This window comes from Marmota flaviventris, chromosome 12 (assembly GCF_047511675.1).
Source record: "Marmota flaviventris isolate mMarFla1 chromosome 12, mMarFla1.hap1, whole genome shotgun sequence".
NCBI classification, from domain to species: domain Eukaryota; kingdom Metazoa; phylum Chordata; class Mammalia; order Rodentia; family Sciuridae; genus Marmota; species Marmota flaviventris.
In genome coordinates, this window is record NC_092509.1 from 57,053,018 (window position 1) to 57,072,373 (window position 19,356).

At 48.2% G+C, this 19,356-nt stretch overlaps 1 protein-coding gene across 3 annotated transcripts in view; it reads left to right on the forward strand.

Moving 5' to 3' along the window:
* The window catches only part of Itpkb (inositol-trisphosphate 3-kinase B), a 100,608-nt gene extending 94,999 nt beyond the window's left edge, over positions 1–5,609 (forward strand). For all 3 annotated transcript variants that reach the window (XM_027954756.2, XM_071600014.1, XM_071600015.1), the window contains exons 7-8: positions 514–585; positions 2,279–5,609. In XM_027954756.2, the coding sequence (XP_027810557.2) occupies positions 514–585; positions 2,279–2,494 (288 nt within the window). In that variant the 3' untranslated portion in view covers positions 2,495–5,609. The remainder of the gene's footprint in view (positions 1–513; positions 586–2,278) is intronic.
* Positions 5,610–19,356: the final 13,747 nt, after the last annotated feature.

The window sequence follows — 19,356 nt, forward strand, 5'->3', positions numbered from 1 at the left end:
CCCTGGTGGTGAGACCCACAGAGCGGCACTTGGGGATAACAGGGCACCCCAGAGTCAACATAGCACAACTGGAGTTGTAGGGCTCTGGAGAGAGGCCACTGGCAGACATGTTTGTGGCTCCCCCATGTACTCTGTCTTTAAAAATCAGCATGGCAGTTTGTGTTCAGGAAGATATTATGGTCTCTTGTTGTTAGATTCCACTTCCACACTGCTGGTGTTCAAGGACCAGCTGGCCTCTCACGTAGGAGCTCCTCAGGGGTTTCTCTGGACTATCTCTCTTCTGTGCCTCCTGCTTGTGAGACAGTGTGGGGTGGGAAAAGGTGGTAACCAAGGCCCACTCAGGGTCTCCTTCTTGGCTCAGTTTCCTTGTTGGTAGATAAAAATGTTGGAGTAAGTGATCAGGGTTAAGATCACTCCCACTTCTAATTCAGGGATTCTGAATGGGGTCAAAGGGTCTGAAAACCCACCCCCTTGCCTTCAGTGTGTAAAGCCTGACCATCTTTCTGTTCCCAGATCGCCTACCGGGACCGACTGAAGGCCATTCGAGCTACCCTTGAAGTTTCCCCCTTCTTCAAGTGCCACGAGGTAGACGTTTGGCTTTGTGCTCTTGGGCAGAGAGCATGCATGCTAACAGACCCCATGGTTGCAGAAGCCTGAGAGACATTTAGGATAGCTGTAGCCATAAGCAGGCCACTGAGGGTCAACCCCCTCACTACAAGAAGGTAGCACATCTGTGTGACTGTGCTGGGCTCCATGATGACCACATAAGTTGTCCTGCCAAAGATTAGTTGTCATTGCCCCTTTCTTCTTTCTGACCCTGCTCTGAAGTATGTTCAATTCTGGGCAGCTATGGCAGGATGCCTGTTCCACCACACCAGGAGTCTCAGGGAAGAAGCATTCCCAGATGCTTCCTCCCCACCAACCTAGGATCTTCAGAGGAGACCCCGACAAAAGTGGGCGGGTCTTCAGATGCCACTCAGAGCTGGTCTGGAGCTTTCCACCTGCTCCCACCTTTACAAATGTTGCTCGACAGCAGGCTGGGAACTGAGTCACCTGGGAGAGGCTTTGCAAGTCATCGGAGGTTCCCTGAAGGGGTTTATATGATCCTGACATGGGAGTCCAGGACCCCTAGGCCCATGCATGCACTCTCACTGGCACATAGCGTGTGCACGAACATACAGAGCTACAGCCTTCTCAGCTCCCAGCACTCCCTGAAGTGGTTAATGTGGTAGCTGTGGGAGGGGCTGCAAAGCAGGACCCCAAGGCTCCCTGCAGGCTTGTAGCTCTTTCAGGACACAGTCCCTTAAGGGGTCTTGCATGGAGGGATTCTCAGCCTGAGCCCCACCTATGGAAAAGGTTGGGGATCCACAGTGGGAAATTGCAGACGGGGGTCTTGGGGTACCTACCTGGGGGACCATCCCCAGAGGGCAGAGCACTTTCCTGTACCTTCATGCAAACCTTACCACTGGCTCTTCCCAGGGAGAGACAACAGGCCTTGCACTTGGATTGCATTCCCCACTCACTTCTCCACTGGGTACACCTATCCCCCTATGTGTGACAGCCTTGACGGGGTACCTAGACATGGGGTGGGGTACTGGGGGGTCCCCAGAGGGCTGAGCCTAGCAAGACTTCAGGCACTGAGCCACCCTGGCCTCCCTGCACTGGGTGGAAGGATCTCCATATTCCCACACTAATGCTCTGACCTTTCACAGAAGGGAAAGGGTCCTCTTGTCCCTGAAGACACTCCCTGGCTGGGGCAGACTGAGGAGGCCTTGCTGGGCATGTCTGGCCAGAACCTGGCCATGCTGCTGGGGCAGGAGGATGGTGTGCACTGGCACAGGGTCCTTCCTTGGCCCCCATGGTTAGAGTGTGGAATCTCCTTGGCACCTTCCCTTTCACTAGAGCAGTCACCCGTCACTCATCACATGGGGGTCTCAAGGTTGGGGGTTGGGGACTTGGTCCCCAGGTTTAGTTATGATCTAGAAATAGTGGGAAGAGTGCAGGCCAAAATTGGGGGTGGAGAAGTGTTGTCTGCCATCCCAGACTTCCCCATGCCCCTGCCCACACAGAAGGCTGGTCACCATTCTCAGAATCTGATGTCTCCTGCCCCCAGCATGGCCCACTCTTGGGCCAGCTCCACTGCCCTGCTGAGAAAAGGGGACAGAATTTCTGGCCCACACCCTTCTTAGCTTCATGCAGGCTACAGGCCTTTCCTAGGCCCCCTCAGGTGCCAGGGTGTGCCAACTGGTCCCCCTCCTCTCTGCCTGTTCTCCTCCAGGTCATTGGCAGCTCACTCCTCTTCATCCACGACAAGAAAGAACAGGCCAAGGTGTGGATGATTGACTTTGGGAAAACCACGCCTCTGCCCGAAGGCCAAACCCTGAAGCACAACGTCCCCTGGCAGGAAGGGAACCGGGAGGATGGCTACCTCTCGGGGCTGAACAATCTCATCGACATCCTGACAGAAATGTCCCAGGGTTCCCCGCTCGCCTGAGGCACCCACTTCATCCCTGCCACCTCTGCCTCTTCTCTTCTCCCTCGCCTCCCTTCTCCTTCCTAATTGTTCCTCCAATCCTTCCTGGGTTCAAGCCCCAGAACTGACCCTCTTGAACTGCACTACAAGACACTTTGTAGAAGAGGAGCTAAGATGAGAGTTTCCAGTTCTTTTCCTGGATAACTTAAGGGCTTGGAGGTGGTATTCCCACTTCTCTTTGTAAATAGAATCACCTTCTGGAAGAAAACCTCCCAAACCTAGGCTCAGTTTCCTGTACAAGTCAGTTGGGTTTAGAATTTGGGGGGCCCTGAAATCCCTGGCTGCCAAGAGAACCCTAGGAGATAAACCTGCCTATGGGTGGCCCCCAGAAAGTGCAGGCCTAGATGGGCAACCTGTGGGAGTCTGCTGCCCCCTGGTGGCCAGTGCCATCAGCGCTGCTGCCAAGCACATTTATCTCTGCCTCACACCCAGAGCCCAGCAGCCCAGCCAGGTTCCTGGCTTCCTGGTAGTTGGGACACAAAAATCTCTGGGAAATTGCATATTGTTTGTGAGCACAGTTCCTTCCTATGAGCAGCTCCAGAGGCTTCCAGAGTTGCTGTGGTGGCCCTTCTAGGGCTACTAAATCACAACCCCCACTCTTCTGATATTGAACCCTCCAACTTTGGGCCAGACCCAGCTGGGAACCAGGAGAAGGCTGAAGTCAATTGGCTGTGTTCTCTGACCTAGACCTTCCCAGAAGGGGGCAGGCAGGAGCTTCGTTCTTCTATCTGAAGTTGCTACCCAAGAATGCAGAGGTGACATTCTGCCAAGTTGAGCTTCCAGGGATGCCACTCTGATCACCCCAGAGCCACTGCTCAGTGTCCTCACTGCCCTGCTGTGACAAGATCTAGGTGGCTGGGTAGGAGAAGTCAAGGTGCAGACAGCCCCCTTGAAGTTGGGCACGAATCCTTCAGGATCTCTGGGACCCTGGCCCCATCGAGGGGAAGAAGTTGATCTCTTGTTCCTTCATGTCCCTGGTGCTAGTTGGTCAACCCTGTCAGCATATACAGGGTCCTTTGTCCTAACAGTTACAAGGTCTGGGGGTGGGGATTCAGGGCAGCACCAGGCCAGAAAGAAGCAGGATTCGGGGTTACTGGCATCATTTCTAAATTTTCCCTGCTATAAGTCTGATAGCCTGAGGGCTTAGACCTGTTTCCCCATGGAGTGTGGATGGCTTCCAGGAACATGTTGGGTACCTGGGGGTGTCCCAGGCCCCTCTTCCTGGAGTCCCTGTGCTGTGTGAAGATTCATGGAGAGCCATTCTGAAGCTTCATTTTAACTGTAAAGCAAGGAAGTCTGTATTACTGAGAAGAATGTACTATTTGTATGACTTTTTAAGAACAAAACTCCTAGCTCTGTTGCCATGTGGAGCTCTACATCAGGTCCCTGGGGCTTACCACCCCCTGCTTTGCAGAGTGCAGTCAGAGGAGCCCTACTGGGTACCAGGCCACTTGAGGGACACTGAGGGAAATCATGTGGACCAAGAACTGCTTTAGGGTTAGGCTGCCCACCCTGGCACCTCAGGGTCTGAGGGGGGATGCTGTTGACCTGCCCACGTGACACATATGTTTCCTCTTCCATGTTGGGTGGGTGAGTGACAGTTGGCTGGGGGTGGAGGGCGGGACACATGAGAATGTATAAGTACAGATTTTAAAAAAGGAAATCACTTAAACTTCCTGGCTCTTGTTCAAAACGGTGGTGAGCTCCTGCGTGGGCTGACTTGCTAAAGGTCACACCCCCGCCCCGGCTGAGCCTGAGCCCTTGTGACAGCACGTGATCTGGAAGGCAGGCAGCATGGGGGTGGCATTGAGTGCCACATTAAGCTCTGGAATGCCCAAGCTGCAGTCACGGGATAGAAGGGACCCTGGTGGTCTGGGCTTCAGATCTGTGGGGAACAGGACATGTTAATTCAGACACAAAAGATTCTACAGCTATGAACTGGCCAAAAGTTACCCCCATTCTATGTATGAAAAACATTTGCTAAAGCAAATTAATGATATGAACAAAAATTGCAGGGACCAGAGTAACCTATATAAGTGAACAAAACTTCCCAAGCGCTTTAAGAAGGCACCAATTGTTTGCAAACAATGTGATAATATGCAGACGACCATTTATTCACCCGTGGAACCTCTTAGGCAATATTTTGCATTGGGTTTAGTGTGTGTGTGTGTGTGTGTGTGTGTGTGTGTGTGTGTGTAGAGAGAGAGAGAGAGAGAAAGTGGTATAAGAAGGCATCTTTCTAGGCTCATCCTATTACCTAGGGTGTTTTGTCTTTGTTAGGTTTTATATTTACCAGACTAGCTCCCACACCTGCTCTGTCTCTCAAGCCATTCTTCCACTCTCTTGCTATCTGGCCCTTCCCTCTCCTCTTGGTGGAATATATGGGTCCTGAAATAGAATTTCCCAGAACCTATTTCCTGGAGGTCCAAAAGACCCAGCCCTGGTCCTGGCAGGGACTCCTTATATCCTGGTCATGCAGGTGCCAGGAGGTAGCGCATGGGTGAGAGGGTGCTAGGCCCTCCTGCTCTGTCCTTGTGGGCCCTAGGGGTTCTTGGCAGCGAGCACTGCTTGGAACACTTGGAAGGTTTCCTTGACTGTCCTCCCCAGACTCACCTCTAGTGTCCTGTAAGAAGTTTTTAAGTTATATTTATTTTGTTGGTTTTATTTTTAAAATTGCACAAAACACTAAGATTGAAAGGCTGAACTCTGTTTTATCCTTCAAGCTTGGCCTTCTTTCTGAACTTCCTTTCCAACTTGGTGGGAAGAGTCCGGAAGCAGCTCTGCCCCTGCCCCCGCTCCAAGATGGACAGTTTCCCCTTTGGCTGTATTTAGCTTTGAGTTGCATCTGGTCAACCCATGTGTATAGAGCCCGGCCCCTTTGCTCTAGGATGTTCATCCCGTCAGTGCCTTTCTTCTGGAAGAGAGGACCCCTCTGTCCTGCCCAGACAGGTGCCCCTCCTCTGCACCCCTGTCTCCATGGATCTTGGGGAAATGGAACTGTTACACTCCCTGCACAGTGCCTGTCCAACAGACTGCAGACGCTCTCTACCTTCCTGAATAAAGACCTTGGAGACCAGTGCCGCCTGGGTTTCATCCTTCAGCACTCGAGCCACCCTGGAGACGCCCTTGAGTCACCATGGCTGAGGATGGGCTAAGGGCGTCTTTGGAACTTGCAGGAGCCACATGGGGGTTATGACCATCCCCAGAAAGCGGCATTAGATTAATATTTTAATCTGCAAAGAGTTTAAAACACGTTTCTACCTTGTCCACAACACCTTTAAGTAGTAGCCCTGGTATGTCAATCAGCAATGAAGAAGAGTCCCCCTGCCCCTAGCTGGAGGGTCTCCTGCATGGCTGAAGCTTGTGGAGCTTTACTGTGTTCTGGGCTTGGGCTGAATGCTCATGTTTGTGCTTCCATTTTACCCAGATCACCTCCGTGAACACGTTTCCATTGTACAGTGGGGTACACTGAGGCCTAGGCAGATCAATTTGACCTGGGAAATAAGTGGGGATTTGAACCCACAGTGTGCCTGGATTAAAAAACATTCCTGGGGCTGGGGATATAGATCAGTTGGTAGAGTGCCTGCTTTGCATGCACAAGGCCTGGGTTCAATCCCCAGCACCACCGGGAAAAAAATAAATAAGTATACTGACTACTAAAAAACATTCCTGCTGTCCTCCTCGCTCAGGGAATGTCTGGAGGGCAGAGACAGACCTTGACTTCTCTGTGACCTGGGTCCCAGGCACCAAGTACCTGATTGTACATTGTAGCAACCTGGTGGCGAAATAATGGCCGTGTCCACTGGGGAGGACCCTCCAGGAAAAGCCTCTGCCACACATCAAGGATCCAGCGTCATCTACGCTCACCTCCTTTCAGGCTTCTCCGCAGCACTGGATTGTTGGGGCTTCATTTGCAGAACTCAGAATTCTTTATCTGGGGACCGGGGTATATTCTTTCTTCGTTGCTGTGAGAAGTTTAAGATGGAATTACAGAAAGTAAAAGCCTCAGAGCCTTTGCAGGTTCTGCCCTTTGCCTGGGGTGTGTGCCCCAGGTTAGCCCATGGAAACTGCTCACTTCATATGTGGGTGCCTTCCCGTGGACCATGTTCCTGGATCCATAGCAACCAGCTCTGTGGGTTCCAACCCATCTTCACGCAGGTATAACTTGACAGCACCTTGAATGCTTCCCACCCTGTACCTGAGTTGCTTCCTGCCATAAGGTTTCCCTGTTGTGTGGTCAGGCCTGAGCCTACATAACCTTAAAATTTAGGGGAGCTTGTCCTTCATGGTTCAAACTTTTCACCAATAAGAGACAAGAACAGGAGAGAGATTTTTTTTTTTCTTCCTTCACTTCAGGCCCAACTGATGGCTGCAGTCTGACTGCTTCTCAGAGAACAATCCCACAGATCAAGCAACCTGCTGGACCAAGTAGTGGCCCCTAGATCATTATCCCTGTATTGGGGCCCCTCTGTCCCCATCCCTGTCCCTAGGGCACTATAGGAAAGATTCCATCTCAGGTGTAGCTAACAGGTGAATCAGAGTCAGGATCTTTCAGGTGTTGGCTCCCAGGCTGCCTTCTTGTGAAGGTCTCTCAGCCCCTGGGCTCCTACCCCCAGCCCCAGCAAAACCACCCCAGCCCTCTACCGCATTTCCCTGCCTTCCATGTAGCCCACGACTCTGGTCTGTCCCCTGTGTATCATGCTGCCTGAGGGCACAGACTGGAGCTGGTAGCTGCTATTTCTTCAGTGTCTGCCAGTAAATGTTGGTTGACTAAAGTGCCTCTGACTGTCCCTGTGACCACAGCAGTCAGGTCACCAGAGAAGAAGAACATCTCACAGTGGGAGTGGACATTCCCTGGCCTCTCACTTCCTCTCCTCCAGTGAGCTCTTCCAGCACCCTCTTTGGCCATCTGCTCTCAGTGTCCCACTCTAGACCTTGTCCTCACCAAAAACCCATCTCTGGATTGACCTTCAGCAAACACTTTCTGGTCTTCATGAACGTCACTCCCCTACTCATAGACCCTTTCCCCTGGAGCACCCCAGGGTTTTATGATCAGCCCCAACCCATGTGAAGCCTCTGAAGTCAATAGACACCACCCACCTGCGTCTGCCTAGGGCTCCCTGCTTAGCCTCCTAGTGCCAGGCCACCAGGTGACAGGGATTCCTCTCCAACCCTAATTCTCCCAGAACCTCAGCCCACTCCACCTTTTCTTCCCAGAATGCCAGCTGCCCACTGCATGGAGTCTCCTTACTGGTGCTGTAATTAGGGGCCAAAGAACATCTCCCCTTCCATATCCTCTCAACCTGTAGCCTGGGGCATCTGGACCCATGTGTGCCCCAGAAGTTCTGACCATGGAGAAAGGACCAGTCTCCATCTTGGAGGAGGGACCTAGATGACCCAGCTACCCACAAGGACACATGGCCTGGAATGGGGCAGAGTTGTCCTGCTGGCTCAGAGAATGGAACCTTGGGTTTTTCTGGTTATGAGTCAATGCCCAAGGCTGTCCACAGAAAAGCTCTATCTGCTCCTGGACGAGGGGAGTCACCGGTTGATCCCAGCTGTACTAGGCACCCTCCACATCCAAGGGCGGATCCAGGTGGAGCCTGTGTCAGAAGAGTCTGACCTTGGTCCCCATTTGCTGCTTCTCTCCTTCATCAGTCAGCACTGGTGTCTTCAGAGTCAAAGCCTCGGTGCATGCGCTCCGAAGACAGCATGCCTCCAGTCCCTAGGTGAGGAGGGATGTGCGAGCAGAATGCTGCTGGCTGCAGGTGGACCTAACGCATCTGGGAACCGAGGAGCCACAGATGGCTCCATGGACCCACTGGACTCCCCACAAGATGAATTTCAGCCAAAACCCCTGTACCCCATGGGCTCTGTGAGCTCCCCTCTAACCAGAGGACCATGCTGGCCTTCAGGTCGCTGGGAGCCTTGTCATTCAGACCCCAGCCCACTGACATGGGCTGCTGGAATGGGAACCTGCAAACTCTTGCAGAACTAAGTCAGCTCACAGACTGGAGACCATTAATTGAAGGCTAGGCCAGGTCCCCTTGAGGAACAACCCTGAAATACCATTGCAAGTATATATGACATTGCCCAAGCACCCAGGCCCTGGGCAATGGGAGCCCCTTTGCAGCAGGCCTGTGTTGGCCATGAGTGGCCATCGGTGCCCCCAGTACTGTTGGAGCAGCCAGACCACACTCTGATCCTCATCCCTGTCACACAGAGCCAGGCCTTGGCCACCACATGCCCCAAGGCCTCACTTTCCACCTGCGCCTCAGTCAGCTACCCACAGATGCCATGATCACTGGCCCACCTCCTAGCTTCCACTAGCAATTCAGCCCTTCTAGTCTGCACACAGGGACAGTCCAGCTGAAAATCCCACCCTGAGAGCCACTGACTATTCCAGGACAGGACTACATGCATCTTAGGAAACCTCCATGGTCAGTTACCTGTTCCTTATCTGGACCACTTGTGGCATCAACTGCCTTAGCCTGGGTTCCCTAGAAATGGGTCACTGTGGGCACTGCTTAGCAGTAAGTGCTATCAATTCCTCAGTCTCATGGGACGTCCTCTGAGAGGCCATCGGTGAGCCTGCTTATGAAATGGATTCTGGGGTGGAGCACCGCCTCTCCAATAGCCATGGGACCATTGGCACAGAAGCGGATGAATGGTCAGGGCAGAGGTGGCAGCCACACTGATGATCTGGCTGAGATCCACTGAGTTGCTCCAGCTTCCCATGTCTTGTAAACTAAGTTTGGTGAGGACTCTTTCTGGCAAATTCGAGCAGACCAGGCCATCCTGCCCCAGTCCCTTGATATCACTTGACTGAAGGCCTCATCCCCTTTCCCCATTGGGCAGGCAGCTGGAATCACATGAGACTACCCCACAATTCTGCAAGTCTGAAAAGGGGAGAGAAGTTGAAAATAAGCACTCTGTGGGGGTTGTACCATAGGTAAACTGGGTGACAGGATTCTGTGTCCAGCCAGGAGCCACTGAAAACACTCCTTGAACCATTGATCAAGGAAAGGCCTCAGGAGACCAGGGTACTTCTAAGTAGCTGTGGGCCCTCTCAGTCCTGTGACCTCTTCTCCCCACATCTGTAAGGACCCCACCATCACTGGGGGTCCTCACGGAAGTCTGAGGAGTTGCTTGATTTATCTCAGTGGTTCTTCACCTCTTAGGATCAAGACCACTTAAATAATTGAGAAGAAGCTGTGAGCCTTTTCTCCAGAAAAATGCCTATATGCATATACACAAACAATATCATATACAACTTGAGGTTTGCATCAACACTCCCAAGGCCTATTGGGAAATTCCCAGGTGGCGTCTGGGCTCCAGCTTAAGAATCCTTGGCCTATAACAATGTTTCCAAGAATATATATGGACAAGTGTTCCCTTTGCCTGCTCCCTGCACTGCATGGGCATCTCTGTGCATCGGAGACCTACCTGGCCCCTGGCCTCTCCTTCCCACTCCCTCAACCATCCAACCTTCTGAACATATATCACCTGGAAATATGGCCAACCTGATTTTATAAATAAAGTTTTATTGGAAACAACCATGTCACTACTTTCTGCATTGCCTACAGCTGTTTCTGCACTACAGTCAGAGTCGAGCTGAGCAGTTGCCAGAGACTACATGGCTGAAAAGCCTAAGATATTTACTGTTTGGCTCCTTCAAGAAAATGTTTGCCGACTGCTGCCTGAGAATAATGGAAACCATCGATTAAGAATCACATGTCAGGCAACATAATAGCTGATTTAAGGCAAAGTAGTTTAATGCTCTTAAAAACTCTGAGATGAACTTTATCAGCTGCATTTTGTACATAAGAAAACAGAAGCTCAGAGAGGGTGAGACTTATCTAGGATCACATGAGCCAGGCATTGAACCAAAGTCAAGATCCTTCCGTGACTGCATGCTCTATTCCTGAACAGTCCAGGGAGTCTCCTGAGCAGCAAGGTTTGTCCTGGCATCTGGCTGTGTCATGGGATTGCTGGGACAGCCCATTGGTAAGCCGTAAATCCTGCTATGGGGCATGATACACATAACCAGCCCTTGAGATAGGAGGCTGAGCTGCACCAAAACTTGGCCCTAGCCCCCAAGTTAAGACACACACTTTGTGTCTTAACTGTCCCCAGTGGGACGTGCTCTTGAGCAGGTCTGGGGAAGTGAGGTGGGGACTCTGGATCTCTCTAATAAGGCACTGTTTGTTCTGGGCTCTGAGCGACCCTTCAGGGAAGCACAGCCTTGGTGCCTATGACACCCCAACCCTCTGTTCCCCCAACAAACTGATTATGCAGAACAAAGTTTACTTGCCAGTTCGCAGGCTGGCTCACATGCCCTCCCACAGAAAGAGAGAAGACACATCCTAGTTCCTGCAAGTGCCAAGAAACAATGTGTGTGTCATTTTTCTAAAAAATTTTTTTTCACGATGACAGCTGTGGCCTCACTCCTGGCATTTAGTGCACCATGCACAGGCCTGAGATGACACATTCAACAGAGAAGTGAGAAAGGGAATGGAAAACCAGGAAAGAGAAGACGCATTTCATGCTTTAACAAGATCTGAGGGTTTGCAGTTAGATTTTTTTAAAACAAGAAAACAGGGCTGGGGTGTAGCCCAGTGGTAGAGAACATGCCTAGCAGAAGACCTGGATTTCATCTCCAGCACCACACACACACACACACACACACACACACACACACACACAAAAAGAGAAAGGAAATAACTAGTTTATATGATAATGACAAAATAATATAAAAGAGAGCCAAAGCACCTTCCCTGAAGAGGCACCTTTCTCAGTCCACTTGGGCATTAACAAAACACCACACACTTTATGTCTTAACTGAAATTTGCTTTCTCTCAGTTCTTAAGGTTGGCAAGTCCAACCTGAGGGTCCAGCTGGGTTCAGTTTGGGCAAGGACCCTCTTCCAGCCCACAGACAGCTAGCTTTTCACTGTCCTCACATAAGAGAGAGGGCTCTGACATCTCTTCCTCTACTGAAAAGGGGCCAGCCTTCTGGGAATAGGGCTCTGTCCTCATCATCCCCCATAGAGTCACATGGGTGGGGGGAAGCGGGGTTAAGGGCTTCACTATGAATTTGGAGGGACCACAAACATTCGTTGGGTGCCCTGTTGTTAATTAACATCACTGATATTCCCATCTTCCATCCAGTACCTTTCCAAACTTGTGAATGAGTAACAACATTTTGGGAGGGGAGGGGGCAGAGACGTGCCCTGTTAATTTCTGTGGTTTTTCAATGTGGCAACACGTGTTCGGTCTAATTTAAAAATAGTTTCTGCAAATTATGGACAGACAGTGTCTGACTGCGACCGTGTACTGTCGACAGCAGCCCTGCTTTATTTAAATGGAGGGGGGAAATGCCCAATTTTAGTCACAGTGTCAGAGAACAGCGTGCTGGGGTGACTTCAAGACCGCCGCCTACAGCGGCTGCGGCAATCGCAGGACCCCACCCAGCGAGGCTGCCCCCTTGTGGACGGTCGCGTGCACTACAAGGTACCCGGGGACGAGGAAGGTGGGCGCGGGAGTGCCTTTAATTTACAAAAGGTCTGGAAGCCGCATTGTTCAGAGAACCTCCTCTTCTGTGCCCCAGGAATACCTCGGGCAAGATAGTTTCCAGTATTTCATGGCCTCTTCTAACCTGGCCACATCTATGGCCTGACACTGGTGCAGTGATCTTGGCAAAAAAGAATCACCAATAACCAAAGGGCAGGTGGTAAGCATTGCACATACATTTCTAATTTCGTCTTGAAAACAACCAGTTGACGGATGGACTATTGGTGTTGTTATAATAAGTAATTTTAGTGTTGTTATAAATTAAGAAAGTGATGGATCAAGATCACACAGCTAGTAACTACCAGAGCCAGGATTTGAACCCAGACATAAGGTTTAGCACAGGAGTGGCCAGGTAAGCGGGTATGCACAATGTACGTGAAGGGTATCATGGTGGGAAGAGCCTGAGGCTCCGCAGGGCAGAGAACCCAGGACAGGGACAAGAGAGTCACTAGGGGAACACTTTGTAGATGAGGTGCCATCAAGACTGGATTAGTGGTTGGCTGTGAATTATCCAGAGGATTGAGGGGAAGAGGGAACATAATCCAAAAAAAATCCACAGTGACACATGGGAGGACACGACATCTAGAGCTGCTCCCCTGGTGTTGAAACAGAGGGTCTGTGTGGGGCTGGTGCAGCGGTCGGGGCCAGATTGCAGGCCTAGGGAACCGGGGTGAAGCGTTTGGTTTCTGGAGCCTGAGTCACCCCAGGAACTACTCTAAGGGCCTGTGCTGGAGGCTGGCCAGATATCACACAGGGTGTGATCAAAGGGTGACCTGAGTCCCCAGGGAAGTGAGGGCAATATCTAGGAAACTGACCAAAGGGAGATCAGGATTAAACAGTGCAGGGCCAAGTAGAGGAGTTCAGGAGGCAGGGGGTGAGGACAGCTGCTGGCTCGAGAACTGGACAGGTTGTTACTTACAGGTGAAGGGCCAGACTCACTGCCAGAACTTTGTTGGACCCCATAAAACAGAAAGAGGGTTCTTCCTCACCATTTTCCTAGAAGCTGCCTGGAATTTTCTCCCAGGTCCTCCAAGCTGCTGAGACCTGGGGTCTCTGGCTCCCTGGCTGCAGGATTCACAGGCCTGGCTCCCGTGGGCTTGGGCCACCAAACACCAGCATCCCTAGGGAACAACCTTTGTGAATTATGATTTCGGGGTCTGTACAGGCTCTTACTTCTGAGGCCTGTATGTCTGCAGGAGGCTGGGTCAGCCTGGACGGCAGTACAGGAGTAGTACACTCAGCCTCACTCCTGGGGTCGACATAAGCTTAGAAGGTCACTGAAAATGAAGCACACCATCACAGATGCTCAGGGACCAGGGGCAGGAGAGTGTGTTCCTGTGTCTCCTCCCTCCTTGCTGGGATGGTCCTCTGTGCCTCCTTGTAAGTGATCCTGTGCGACCTCTCTTTGTGCTTTTTGTGTCCAAATCTGCCTCTACCCCAGATAAGTGGCCCAGGAGCCGGGCGAGGGATGGGTAGCCTGAAGAGCATGGATGTTGCCTGTCTTCGTGCCCTACCTGCTAGAGCTGGGGGCAGGAGTGGGATGAGAAAAAACAAGAAGCCCTGACCTGAGAGATGTGGTAACCCAGAGAATGGAGGAGCACCTTGGCTGTTGCCAACTGGAATGCAGCTTACCAGGGAACTCATAGATGTCCTTGTGCCTCTGGGGGACAGCAGCAGAACAGGCCTGGAGGGCCATCGGGGCCACCTGGAGAGCAGCCAGCCCCACCCAGTCCTATAAGAAACCTCCAGACATTGATGGAGAAGAACAAGAGCAAAGGTGAGAGTGAACAGGAGAGTCCCGGATGAGGATGCGGGGGTGGGGGTGGGACCACTGACCGAGCACAGATGAAGAGCAGGAGCATCTCAGAAGCTTGCCAGCTCAGAGGGTGGGGGGCCCCAGGACCACAGAGACCAGTTACTTCTCACAGGAGGTTAGTGAGACTGATAGGAGTCTGAGAAAGAGACACCCCCTCCCACCTAGAAAGACACCCTGCCCTTAGTCTCAACTGAGGGGGATGAAGGTAAAGGAAAAACGATCCTGAACCTGACAGGGTTTTCAACCTGAAGTGACAATTAAAAAAAAAAAAAAAAAATCACTGAAGTTGATTGAGTTCATCTGGAAATGACTGGATTAACTTTTCTGCATTAGACAGAGTGGGGATCATGGATAGAAAATAAATCCCTTCATCGGACAATAGTTAAATGAGATTTTTTTTTCACATGTGACTTTGGAATTTAAAATCCATACCCCAACACATGCCCTCCATAATTCCATTGGTCCCATGGTGCTCCCTGCTTGGTCCCAGGGGATCTTGTATTCTCTAAGTGGCCTTGCCCCAGGGGTCCTTCTCCCAGATGTGGAGAGAGGGAGACAACAGGTGGTAACCGGGTCCTTCATGCCACCCTCTTTGTGTAAACCCTGACAAATATCCTGGACACCCCAGTGGCAGACCTGCACAATCCTCCTCACACCCATCTACTCTCCAACTCAGTCAAGTTCTAAGTGCAGCTGGAGCCTCTCGGGAGGAGTTGACATTCACTTCTTTCTTCAACAAAGGTTGGAGCTTGCCCCAAACCAAGAGCTGTGGGCTCCAGGTATATCTACTTCCTGCCTGAGGACATCTGCAGGATGATGGGGGGATTGGGCTACCATTGCTACCATTGCCACTGGGGAGGGCCAGGCTGGAAACAGGCCACAGAGGTCCCAAGCTCCCTGCTGCTGTGCCCAGGGCCCCAGCCATTTGAACTAATATCACCACTACAAAAGGACATTGGATCCTATGTGGACAATTGGATTTCAAGCTGTGCTCATAACACATCACCATTATTTTTAAACTGTCAATATATAGTCTTATGACTATAATTTTCATTAAAAAATTATTAGAGAAAGGTCAGCTTTCTAACTATCAATTAAAAGAGAGAAAGTTAACTTTAAAGAAGCAAAACCTAACCAAATGTCTGGAAGAAACCAACATTAAAGATAACCTATTGCATATTACCTAAAGTGTAAATTTTTCAACAAAATGTTATTAGAAGTAGAAAGAAAAAGGAAAGTCAACCTATACGTAGAAAGTACCGTGAGAGGGTCAGATGTTGAATTTAAGAGGCAAAACTTTAAAATAATCATTATAAATATTTTATTTTAAAAATTTATATAAATATGTCCTAAGGAATAAAAGAAACTACTCGTAAAGCAGTAGAGGAAGATATGATGACGGAGTCTATCTAATTTAATAAAAAATATCAATAGACAATAAAGAAAAGACATGATCACATTAATAAATAAAAAACATATTTTTTAAAAATCAATTTTAAAAATTTAAAAATAAATAAGTAAAAATGAAAAAAACATTTAAGAATTTCAACATCTGTTTATTCATAACAATGTCATAGACCAGAACTAGAAGGAAGTTCCCTAACATGATAAGAATTTTTGCAAATAATAATAAACCTGCAGCTATTCTTTTTTTTCTTCTTTATTTATATATGACAGCAGAATGCATTACAATTCTTATTACACATATAGAGCACAATTTTTTATATTTCTGGTTGTATACAAAGTATATTCATAGCAATTCATGTCTTCATACCTGTACTTTGGATAATAATGATCATCACATTCCACCATCATTAATTACCCCATGCCCCCTCCCTTCCCCTCCAACCCCTCTGCCCTATCTAGAGTTGTCTATTCCTCCCATGCTCCCTCTCCCTATCCCACTATGAATCAGCCTCCTTATATCAGAGAAAACATTTGGCATTTGGCTTTTTGGGTTTAGCTAACTTCACTTAGCATTATCTTCTCCAGCTCCATCCATTTACCTGCAAATGCCATGATTTTATTCTCTTTTATTGCTGAATAATATTCCAATATGTGTATGTGCCACATTTTTTATCCACTCATCTAGGTTGCAGCTAACATTCTTAATGGTAAAAGACTAAAGGCTTTCCTGCTAAGAATGGGGACAAGACAAAGTGTTATCTCTTGCTACTCTTATTCAGCATTGTACTGGAAGTGCTATCCATTACAATAAGGCAAGAAAAAAGTTAAAAACATATATATTGTAAAGGGAAATGCTAAATGTCACCTATTTGCAGATGATATTATGGTTTATTTAGAAAATTTTAAAAACTTACAAAAAAGCAACTAAAACTAACAAATAATTTAACAAGGTTGCAGGACACCCAGTAAATATAAAAAATCAATTACATTTCTATATAATAGCAATGAACAAATGTATATCATATTTTTAAAACAATATCACTCACAGTACAATTACATTAAAAAAACATAAAATACTTAGGTATAAATCTAACAAACTGCAGGCAGGATCTGCCTGCTGAAAACTACAATATGTTGATGAAAGAATTTGAGTGACTAAATACATGGGGTGGAATACTATGCTTGTGAAGGAGAAGACTCAAATCTTGCTATAACTTGGATGTTCAATGTCCCCCAAAGACTCATGTGTTAAATTCTTGGACTCCAGAGTGGTGCTATTGGGAGAAAGGGGTTCTTTTGAGGTGGGGCCTATTGGGAGATCCTTAGGTCTTTGGGGCTGTGCCCTTGGAGAGGATTGTGGGACCCTGGCCCCTTTCTCACTTTTTTTTTGCTTCTTGGCCATGAGGTGAGTGGTTTTGGCCCTCCATGCATTCATTTGGCCCTCCATGATTCATCTCAAGCTCCAAGCATAGGGCCAATTGACCATGGACTGAAACTTCCAAAATTGTAAGCCAAAATAAACCTTTTCCCTTTAATAAGTTGAGTGTCTTAGGTATTTTGTTATAGTTATCTAAAACTGACTAATATAAAATGTCAATTTTCAAAATCTATCTGTCATTTGAAAGAACAGCCAAAACAATTTTGGAAAAGAACAAAGTTGAAGAAATCATACTACCTGATTTCATGACTTACTACATAAAGTGACAGTAATTGAAACTGTGTGGCACTGATACAAGGATAGACACATAAATCGGTGAAACATAAGAGGGAAAGAATTTTTAAAAAGAGGTCTCGTGCATACATATAATTAAATAGGTTTTCAACAAAAATAAAGAGTAATTCGGGGGAGGGAGAAGGAACATCTTTTCAACAAATGATGCTGGAACAACAAATTTCCATATATAAAATAAAATAGATCTTACCTCAAACTTTGTATCATATGTAGAAATTAACTCATGTAAACCCAACTCATGCCAATGTGTGTAAAATTTATGGCCACATTAGATCGTGCCTCTTTGTCTCACAGTGAAGAGAGAGCAAAGCCTGTTAAGTTAGATACTTTACTAAAATTGCAAGACACTTTGGAAATCCTTGTCAAACTACCAAGATGTCACCACCCTTTCCTAAATCTTGGCTTTTCATATTCTTGCAAATGTTTGCTCTCTTTCTGTCGAACTTCTTTCAGGTCCAAATGAAATTCTCAGAGCCCCTAGGTAGTGCTTATTTGCATGGCTAAATAACCAACACTCCAAATGGGCGGGAAGCCAAGAAAAACAAATTCTGCTTTAACATTAGGTACAGAGGATTCTTTGCATAAAGCATTTTCCATTTTAGGTAGGAAGGTGGGAGGTGGGGGAAGGGGCTAATATGCAGGTGTGCTTCACATCAATTAGCAGTTTGCTACTTTTTAAAATTTTTTAGTTGTCAATGGACCTTTATTTTATTTATTTATATGCACTGCTGAGAATCAAACCCAGTGCCTCATATGTGCTAGGCAAGCGCTCTACCACTGAACCACAGCCACAGCCCACAATTTGCTACTTTTAATTCTACATTTTCCATGAAATTAAGTTAGCTGGCACAGGGCCTTGCATGCCAAGAGGAAAATAAAAACATCACAGAAACTGGGGGCTATATGGAGGAGTTTCATGTTTGAGAAACCTGACCCTTTCTGTAAAGCCACTTGGGCCATAGCCCCTGCTTTGTGGAGAATTTTGCAGGAATGACTGGCAGGATGCTCTCAGAGAATTCCCAAAGATTTTTGGACTCAGCTTTCAGGAGGCTCAGACAGGAGATGCTTAGACCTAGGTACTAAGACTCCATCAGTTTCTAATCCTTCACTGGCTCCTCATTAACCAGCTAGTGATTCCCAGTGTACTCCAAGAGGGTGCCACTTTGGGGGAGCAACTGTACCTACAGTAGGGGACATGTCTACACCCCAGGTTGATAGGAAGAGGGTCTGCACATGTATGTTAATCTTTATGAGAACTTGTTTATATTAAAAAGAGTTTAAGCTGGGCATGGTGGTGTGCACCTGTAATCCCAGTGCCTCAGGAGGCTGAGGCAGGAGGATCGTGAGCTCAAAGCCAGCCTCAGCAAAAGCGAGATGCTAAGTAATTCAGTGAGACTCTGTCTCTAAATCAGATGCAAAATATGGCTAGGGATATGGCTCAGTGGTCAACTGCCCCTGAGTTCAATCCCTGGTACCTCCCCCCCATAAAAAAATAGTTTAATTGTAATTTTGTGCATGAATACATCCATACCTTTTTCTTCTAAATAATGTTCTCCACTACTGTCATTTGAGGAAGGAGGGGATGGGTAAAGTGGGAAGGTGGGGGAGGTGTTGGAGAAGATGAAAACTGGTAATATAGAAATGCCCTTTTCATCACTTGCCAAGTTAGAAAACAAATATACATGTGCCCAGGTGTGTGTGTGTGTTGTGTGTGTGTGTTGTGTGTGTGTGTGTGTGTGTGTGTGTGTTGTAAAGATATTGTGCCATCATCTGAATCTGGAATGTCTCCAAAGGCTCATGTGTTGAAGTTTTGGTCCCCAGCCCAAATGGTGGTGGAACCTTTAGGAAGTGGGGCCTAATTAGAGGAAGTTAGTTTATTGGGGGGGGCATGACCTTAAAGGAGATTGGGACCCCAGACCCTTTTTCCTTCCTCTTTCATTCCTGCCATGAGGTAAGTAGCTTCCTCTACCACATGTTTCAACCATGGTATGCTGACTTTCCATAGGCCCCAAAGCAATGAGGCCAACTGACCAGAGACTGAAACCTTGGAAACCGTGAGCTAAAATAAACCTTTCCTCTTTTTAAGTTGATTTATCTCAAGTATTTGTTATAGTGATGGAAAACTGACTAACATCCTTGGTTCAGATCTGGCCCATTATAGAAGCTCAATAGATGGGGGCTATTGTCTTTAGGTGGGAAGAGAAACAGTTAAGACAATTAGTCAAGGGAGGCTTTGGGGAGCAAGTACTTAACTAGAATGTTTTCTTACTGTTATTAATGAGAGAAATAATGAGTT